Source organism: Vitis riparia, chromosome 18, assembly GCF_004353265.1.
Source record: "Vitis riparia cultivar Riparia Gloire de Montpellier isolate 1030 chromosome 18, EGFV_Vit.rip_1.0, whole genome shotgun sequence".
NCBI classification, from domain to species: domain Eukaryota; kingdom Viridiplantae; phylum Streptophyta; class Magnoliopsida; order Vitales; family Vitaceae; genus Vitis; species Vitis riparia.
The window spans coordinates 15,284,506-15,294,459 of NC_048448.1; the positions used below are offsets into that span (position 1 = coordinate 15,284,506).

At 32.8% G+C, this 9,954-nt stretch overlaps 1 protein-coding gene across 1 annotated transcript; it reads left to right on the forward strand.

The window, feature by feature from the left end:
- The first annotated feature begins 1,038 nt into the window (after positions 1 to 1,038).
- LOC117907592 (sucrose transport protein SUC8-like) lies at positions 1,039 to 4,165 on the forward strand. Its single transcript, XM_034821186.1, is given in 5 exon segments — positions 1,039 to 1,381; positions 1,384 to 2,369; positions 2,744 to 2,807; positions 2,962 to 3,005; positions 3,339 to 4,165. Coding segments are annotated over 5 exon segments (1,518 nt in total). The 5' UTR covers positions 1,039 to 1,110; the 3' UTR covers positions 3,492 to 4,165.
- The last annotated feature ends 5,789 nt before the right edge of the window (positions 4,166 to 9,954 follow it).

Genomic DNA, 9,954 nt, shown 5'->3' on the forward strand with positions numbered 1-9,954 from the left:
TTAAATGGTTAAACAAATTGAGGCCTTTTCAAAGTCTATGAAAGATAAAAATGCCCTTAAAAAGTAAGGAAGAGCCAAGCTAAGTTGCTACTACAAGATCTCCACTAAAAGAAAATCCTTCCTATGGTGCTAAGGCTTGAAGGGTGCAAGATCCTCCTAAAAATCTTTAAGTTTCTTCAAACGATCGAGTCAATTTTTATTAGTTGGCTAAAGGAATTCATCATCAAATCTTTCAAAAGAAAAGATGAAAGTGATTTGCTATCCCTCTAAACTTATGCATAGCCTTACTCATAGAGAAATATTGAAATATATATTGAGAATGCCTTTAGGTTTTCAAGATTCGAAATTTCATTTGAGAAAGGCACCATAAGGAAATATATCTATTGAGTCAAGCAAACAAATTGTTGTAAGTTTAACTAATTATCATCTCAATTTGGGATGAGCCATCCTTATCCTGATAAGTATTAATTATTTACACAACCTCCACCATCATTTTCATTACTTCTTTTAAAATTTTAAAATCCCATATTCTTTATACCCATCCTCTTTTATTTCCCAAAAATCATACTCCAATTAAGCTTAACTTAATTGCCCGAAACTTCTTGTTTTTCTTCATCTTTTGAGTGGTTTTAAATAAAGAAATTTGAATAGGGCAATGATTCTTGTGTTTTCCTTGGTGGGAAATCATATTTGAAAGGGCTATGGAAGATGTCTCCTTGTACATATCTACATACTCATTACTTCTTTTAATTTCATTTGCAGCTCAATATAATCTCATATACTCAGATTCCTCCATAATTCAAGCAGCGTGGAGAAGATATGACCCCAAATTCTCCGTGCAAACCGTTCTCTATTATATCCTCTCTTTCTCAAACACTCAGCCGTAACCTCACCTCAAGGATGGTTGGACGTAAATCTCTCCTCTCCCTCTCTCTTTACCTCATCTCTTGCTATCAATCTCTTTATATTCTCCCCGACTCCATTTTCATCGATTTTCTGGCATTCAAATCTCTTTCCTGGCTCCTTATCCAACTACACCATATATACTCTGTATATTAAAAATAAAATAAAACAAAATTGCAAAGGAGATAGGGTAGGGTTGGAGCTGTTATGGAGGCCACATCTGTAAAAGCAGGTATGCAATCGGCTTCTGAGGACGCCCACCATCATCAATCCACCCCATTAAGCAAGATAATTCTCGTAGCATCCATAGCTGCGGGTGTTCAATTCGGATGGGCTCTTCAGCTTTCCCTCTTGACCCCATATGTTCAGCTCCTCGGCGTCCCTCACACATGGGCTTCCTTCATTTGGCTTTGTGGTCCCATCTCTGGCATGCTCATCCAGCCCACGGTTGGATACTATAGCGACCACTGCAACTCCCAATGGGGCGGCGGCGCCCATTTATCTTTGTTGGCACAATCCTGGTCACTCTTGCGGTTATCCTTATTGGTTTCGCAGCGGACATTGGCAAATCAGCTGGGGATCCTCCTGATAAAGTCCCAAAGGTTCGAGCGGTTGTTGTGTTTGTCCTAGGGTTTTGGGTCCTTGACGTTGCCAATAACATGATGCAGGGCCCTTGCCGAGCTTTATTAGCTGATATGTCAGGGCATAACCACAAGAAAACAAGGACAGCAAACTCGTATTACTCGTTTTTCATGGCGGTCGGGAATGTCCTGGGTTATGCAGCTGGCTCTTATACTGACCTTTATAAGGTCTTCCCATTCACAAAGACAAAGGCTTGTGATGTGTACTGTGCGAACCTTAAAACTTGCTTCATTTTCGCTATTATTCTCCTCCTGGTCTTAACCACTGCGGCTATGACTTTAGTAAAAGAAAAGCCACTTGTTTTAACTCATCAATACAACGCAGACCAGGATGAAGAGGACGAAGAGGAGGTTTCAATGCCATTTTTCGGGCAGATCTTGTCTGCATTAGGGAACTTATCCCGGTCAATGTGGATGCTAATTGTTGTTACATCCTTGAACTGGCTTGCCTGGTTTGGTTTCCTATTGTTTGACACTGACTGGATGGGGAAAGAAGTCTACGGAGGGACGGTAAAAGGTAAAGAATCAAAGCTGTATGATAGGGGTGTACACGCAGGTTCGCTAGGGTTGATGCTGAACTCATTGGTGCTAGGGTTAATGTCACTGGCAATCGAGCCAGCAGCTCGTTTGATGGGTGGTGTGAAGCGGGTATGGGGTGTTGGGAACTTCATACTAGCCATTTGCTTGGGACTTACTGTTGCGGTCACAAAGATGGCTCAATCTTCCAGACATGAAGCTGCTGCTGAAGGCAGAAGCTTGATGCCTCCAGCCAACGTTAAGATTTTTGCCTTGACGATCTTCGCCTTGTTGGGCATACCTCAAGCGGTTAGTCCCTCATTCTCCCTGTCTGTCAAGGAAATTAAAATTTTATATACACTTTGGTCAGTTACTTAACAACTTATATATACGAGGAGTCCTAATTAAAAGGCGGTTTGTACAGCCTGATTATCTAGTTGATTGGGTATATCCTGTGTTAGAGTGAAAGCCCAATAAGTTCATTATACATTAATTGTGGTGTTAAGGCTAAGACATAGATAATAAGATTGATATGCATTGTTTGTCCACTGTCTAAAACTTAAGCTTTGAGGTTAATAGGTAGCTTAGCATCCCATCCAAGAGTGTAGTGTAATAAACTCATTAACTTATTTTCTGACATAGTTCAAAGGAGTCCGTTAACTGTATATTTTCCTTTTGTGCAGATCACATACAGTATCCCCTTCGCCCTAGCATCCATATATTCCAATGCCTCTGGTGCTGGCCAAGGTAAATGATATGTTTTCCCGAAGGTTTCCTTGAAAAGTTATGTTCCAAGAAACAGTTTCACAAATCTGATATTTCGATCTCTCAGACTAATTTTGGGATTATATACGCATATCAGACATCCTTCTGACATTCTCTGGATGTTTCAATCTTACAGGCCTTTCTCTAGGAGTTTTAAACATGGCAATAGTGCTACCACAGGTTCGGTTCCACTGCAACATTGTTACTTTATATAAGCTAAAATTTAAAATCAACTATTAAATTTAGTTTTATATAATCTTAATTCGTATTAACAAAGTAATTTTCATTTAAGAAAGTTTTTATGTTTTATAGCTAACACTGGCCTTCTAGGTTAAAGAAGAAAAAATTGAGTTAATTAATTCATGATAAGTAAGAATATACATATACTTATTTATGGAAGAAAAATGATGGGAAGGTTTTTGAACTATTTCCAAAAGCATAGGGACATCATTTTCATTACAAAATCAACTGTATTTGTACCATTAATAAGCTGGTCGTTGAATGCTTAAACAGATACTGGTTTCTGCGGTCAGCGGACTGTTGGATGATTTATTTGGTGGTGGTAACTTACCAGTCTTCGTTGCGGGAGCCATCGCTGCTGCAGCAAGTGGGGTATTTGCACTCACCATTCTACCATCTCCACCGGCGCAACCTTCTAGGCTCTGAATCGAAGAGTTGGAGTCAATCAAGGGTAAAATTGCCCTCACCTGAAGATTGATCCGCTTTTAGGAGCGGGGTTTCTACTCAAAGAGTGAAGCTAGTTCCTCTTCATATAAAAAGAGGCCGGGTGGGTGGGTTATGGATATATTTAAAGTCTAAAATTTCAGCATGTTGAATGCACCATGGGAATAGATAGTTAGCCGAGTCGGGGTCTGAACAAGATTTGCAGGCTCTCGGACCTTTCATCTTCTTCAATATTTGGTTTTCCCTGTAACAATGTGTTTGGGCTCCCCTTGTTCAGCCCTAGGTGGCCAAGTGCTGAGACAAGACGTGGTTGAAGATGCTGGAGAGGACATGCCGAGGCTAATATTTAGTGGGCCATAATGGGAAAGGGGGTTGGGTGGAACCGAAGAGTTACATTCTGGAAATGGTTTCTATAATTTACAAAGAAAAGAAAACATGGCCATTGGGAAAATTATAGTTGAAGCAATTGTTAATTTTGATATATAAAGCTTTACTGAGAGGGGACATTGAAGATAATTTGACCACATCGCATCTCGGCAAGGAGTCAATAACAATTTTGTAAAAGATGGCATTTTCATGAGGGTCATGCTGTGGTACCGAATTCTCCATTATGGTACCATACCTACCTTTTTAAGCCAATACGATTATGACATATGGCAAGGGAATTAAAAATGAAAACCAATTCTTCAGGTTAAGACGGTTGCCATGGAAAATAATCCCATGCACCACACATTGCTATCATCTTTTACAATCACCAATTATAAAACTTGTTGAAATATTTCATAACTATTTACTTTTTTGGATTTTTTATGAAGTAGTAAAATAAAGAAAATTTCAGAAAAAAAAAAATTGTGGATGAAAAATTGCTATTAATTCCTAATTATGATACATTTTAGTAATTTAATCTTTGAATATTTTGGAGATTATTTCCATAAATTCCAAGTGGAATTAGAACTTTTACATAATATTAATGTCATTTAAGGTACGAAAAAAAATTTTAAAATAAAAAAATTCAAAAAATTTAGAGGGTACCAAGAATGTGAGTATCGTCACATTTTTCATATCCTCCTCACATTCTTCATAACTTCTCCAATTTTGGAATTTTAAATTTTTAAAATTTTTGAAACATTATTTGCATCAATTTCAAGTATAAATAATGTCTTTACACAGTATTATCATCAAGTGAAGTGAAAAAAAAAATTAAAATTTTAAAAATTTAGAGGGTACAAAAAAAATGAAGAGGTACGAGGATCCTCACATTTTTCGTACATTCTTCATATTTTTTGTACCCTATTAAATTTTTTAATATTTTGATTTTTTTTTTAGATCATTATTTGCATCAAGTTCAAGTGTAATAAGTGCTTTTACACAATATTAATGTCAATTGTAGTGAAGAAAAATTTTAGAAATTAAAAAATTAGAAAAATTTAGGGGGTACAAAGAATGTGAGAAGGGTACGAACACTATGAGGATCCACATATTTCTCGTACCCTTTCTAATTTTTGGAAATTTTAATGCTTTAATTTTTTTTATCATTATTTGCATTAATTTCAAGTGTAATTAATATTTTTACACAATATTAATTCCAATTGAAGTGAAAATAAAATAAAATAAAATAAAAATACGAAAAATTTAGAGGGTACAAAGAAAGTGAGAAGGGTGGTGAAGACTCTAAGGATCCTCACATTTCTCATACCCTATTCACATTTTTGTACTTTTTCCAATTTTTTAATATTTTAATATTTTAATTTTTTTAATATTATTTGAACAATTTCAAGTGTAGTGTTTTAACACAATACTATTGCTGATTGAAGTGAAAAAAAAATTAAAAATTAAAAATTAAAAAAAAAATTGTAAAGTTTAGAGCATACAAAGAATGTGAGAAGACTACAAAGAATGTAAGGATCTTTACATTTCTCATGCCCTTCCTCCTCACATACTTTGTACCATCTCTAATATTTTAGTATTTTAATCTTTTAATATTTACAAACATTATTTTTATCAATTTCAAGTGTAATTAGTCTCTTTATACAATATTAATTCCTACTGAAATGAAAAAAAAAATTAAAATTTAAAAATTAAACGAATTTAAGGGGTACAAAGAATGTGGGAAGGGCTACAAAGAATGAATGTTAGGATCCTCACATTCTTCATACCATCTTCATATTCTTCGTATCCTATCCAAATTTTAAATATTTTGATCCTTTAATTTTTATGAATGTTATTTGCATCCATTTCAAGTGTAATTAGTGTCTTTACACAGTAATAATCCCCACTGAAGTGAAAAAAAAAATTGACAAATTTTAGGGTACAAAAAATGTGAGGAGAGTGTAAAGAATGTAATGATCTCATATTTCTTATACCCTCCTCACATTTTTTTGTACCCTTTCCAATTTTAGAATATTTTATCTTTTAATTTTTATGAACATTATTTGCATTAATCTCAAATGTAATTAGTGTTTTTAAACAATATTAATTCCAATTGAAGTTAAAAAAAAGTTTAAAATTTTAAAATTTTAAAAATTTAGAAGGTTCAAAGAATGTGGGGAGGACATAAAGAATGTTAGGATCCTTATATTTCTTATACCCTCCTCACATTGTTCATACCTTCTTCAAATTTTAAATATTTTGATCTTTTATATGAACATCATTTACATCAATTTAAGGTGTAATTAGTGTCTTTAAACAATATTAATTTCTACTTAAGTGAAAAAAAAAGTTAAAAATTTAGAAGGTATAAAAAATATGAGGAAAGGTATGAAGATGTGAAGATTCCCACATTGTTTTGTACCCTTTCTCACATTTTTCATATCACTCCAATTTTTAGTATGCCTAAGTGCTATTAGTGTTATGGGAAGTGAAAAATAATTATTAAATTTAAAAAATTGCAAGAATGTAGGAAGGGTACGAAGAATGTCAAAAATCCTCACATTCTTGGTGTCATTTTCACAATTTTTCGTACTCTCTTGAATTTTGAAGTATTTAAAAATTTTAAATTTTTTGGTATTAATTCCATCATTTCTAATTGTTTAGTATGCTTAAGCAACATTAGTCTTATTAGAAGTGGAAAAAAGATTATAAAATTTTTAAATATTTTAATCACACTAATTCATCACATTCTTTATACCCTCATATTTTTTATACACTCTCCAATTTTGAAGCTTTTTCTTTTCTTTTCTTTTCACAAATTCCATCATTTCTAAATAGAATTAGTGTATTCATAAATTATATTATATTTAAAAATGGTAAATAAGTTCTTATCTTTTACTACTATCATATCAAAATACAAATATTATAACTTCCTTGCAAGTAAACCACAATCTACCAAATATCATCCTTTGATGATTCAATCTCACATATATGAGATAAGAATAACAGTGTTGTTTTAATGATTCATGCTATAAACAACTAAATTAAGTTTACATGGTTTTATAATTATATTCAAATATATTATTGTTAATTTTATTGTAAAATATAATGGGATTTAAGATGTAGTTTTAATTTCATATGATTAGTCAAGTTTTTTATATTGATCATGGTCCAATTACCCAATACTTTGTTTAATCTATGATTTAAATGTTGAATATCAATAGAAATACCAATTTCATATTAAAAACATTACAATATTCATTTTTATGTTGAATTTAAATTTTTAATAATTTATTAAAAATAAAACAGTGTGGTTATTGTAAATTTTTATTTTTATTTTTATTAATTAATATATTTTATATCAGTTTTTTTTATCAATTTAAGTTTTTTATGCTAATATTTATATCTTATTTATTTCATATTTTAGGAAATATGAAAAAATTGGAAATATGGGAAAGGATGGGAAAGTGATAACCAGTTATTCCCTTAACTAGTCATCTTGTTTTTTTTTTCTTTATATTTAAAATGGATGGGCAAGATCTAATCTTGCACATCCAACAACTGGAAAAAATTTAGTATGTCACTCATTTCGGTATCGTAGAATTTTCCTTAATTTTAAAGAAAAAATTGTTTTATCCATATAGAATTTTTTTTGTTCTTATTCAATTAATGTGTATTAATTGTTCATAGCACATCATTTCATTATACAAAGGTGTGTGGTTGATTTATTACTCTAATATCATCCCATCACACATTTTTGTTTCTTAGAAAAAAAAAATAGATAACAACATCAAAGTATCTCGTGCATGGATTAATGGAAGGATAATTGTAGCCTTTCATTTTCTCCTAGTAGCACATGTTATTCCATGTGCTTTCCTTCACTTCTCGCTGCCTAATAGTCATCCCATGATAGTCCATTGACACTCATTTGGAACTATTTTTGAGCCACCTTTGGAGATCCATTGTCGAAGGATTTTTCATGGATCCCAAATGTGACCTTAGTGGCACTTTAGTTTAACTCAATTAATTGCATTTTAGATTTAGCTCACTTAGTTGTACTCTTAGTCTATCTCACTTAGTTGCATTTTAGGTTTAGTTCACTTAGTTGCATTTTTATTCTACCTCATTTAGTTGCATTCTATGTTTAGTTCACTTCGTTACATTTTAGATTTAGTTCACTTGTTGCATTTTAGGTCTAACTCACTTAGTTGCATTTCAGGTTTATTTCACTTAGTCTAACTCAATTATATTTTAAGAAAATTTTCAATTTCACTTTAGTTTAGTTGCACTTTAGGATTGTTCATCTAGTTGCATATTTAGTTCATTCTATTTAGGTGCATTTTAAGTTAGATATAGGCACATTTAGGATAGTTCATCTAGATACATTTTAGGATTGCACTTTAGGATCATATTTCATGTCACCTTGCCATGGCATGTGCATGGAGGCTTATTTGGGAAAAAAGGAAAAGATTCATGTCTTTGTGATTTATGTATTTTTTTTTTCCATGATTTTAAAATGTTTTTCAATGCTTTTCTTCATTGGATTTGACTCTCAACTTCTATATTTCCTTCCTTGATCATCCTAAGTTGAGAAAATTCAATTTTTAATTTTGATTGCTATCATTTTCCTCTGGCATGCATTTCACTAGTTTTTCTAGATTTCATTAATTTTCAATTTTCTTGATTTTGTGTACATGGATAAAATTCACAATTCCAAAATAAATGGAATGTTCTCCATCATTTTATGAGGTTCTCTTCATGATCATCAAAATGTATGAAATGTGAATTAATTCATGGATATTAATTTGGGCATTGGTGAGTCCTTACATCCTTGTCTTTCTAAAGATACACAATTTTTGCCAATTCTGAATCTTATACTCATTTAGCTTCTATTAACTTATTTTTCTCTTAGATTTGATTATATTTGATTATTTATTTTTAATTGTGTATATCTTATAAATATTATTTTGCTCTTGGTTTAATAACTTGTAGACCCTCCATTTTGTCCCATTCGCACATGCCTTAAGTGTTCTTTCAATACTCCACAGTAGTTCCCTAGTGGCCCATTGTTGCTCACATAAGCTTACCTTTTTTAGCCACCTTGGAGATTCTAGTCGAGGGATTTATCTGGCCCCCCATTGTGACCCTTGGTAGCCCCGATTTAGACTTAGGTTTTTTCCTTCCTTTTTTAGGATAACGTATTTAGGTACGCCTTTAGAATAGCATACTTAGGCTTATTTAGGTTCACTTTTTAGGTCACTTAGATGCATCATAAATCACTTAAGTTCACTTAAACACTTCTTAGGCTCACCTAGGCACCTTCTAGCTTGCACGCACTTGCCTAAGGTCACCTAGGCAGTTTCTGTATTACACACGCTCACCTTCGGTCACTTAGAACCACTGAGTCACACCTTAGGTCACTTAGTCTCACCCTATGTCACTTAGGCACATTACACTTCACCTAGATTCACCTAGGCATATTACACTTCACCTTAGGCCACTTAAACACATTGTCTTGATCATCCTACATCACTTAGACATTTTCCTTATCGTCTTAAGTCACTTAGGCACTATCCTGATCACCTTCGAACACTTAGGCACTGTCCTGATCACTTTAGGTCACTTAGACATTGTCCTAATCACTTTAGGTCACTTAGACACTATCTTGATCACCTTAGGTTTACATTGGCCCACTTTGATTCACTTAAGCTCACCTAGGCACACTTGGCCCACTTAGATTCACCTACGCACACTTGGCCCACCTAGGTTCACCTCGGCCCATTTAGGTCACCTTTAGGTAATTCCTGCATAGCTTACATAGCTCGCATGATTTGCATTTTTAACATTCGCATGTGCCTGATTTTTTATTTTTTATTTATTTATTTATCTAGTTAGTTATTATTATTTGTTATTTTTATTTATTTATTTTTATTTATTTTTTAAAAAAAATTGCTTGTGTTTGATGTATTTTTTTCTTTTGTTCTTATTGTCTTTTTAAAATTTGCATGAGCTAGATTTTTTTTTTAAATTTACATAAACTAGTATTTTGATTTCCTTTATATAAATGCATGTGATC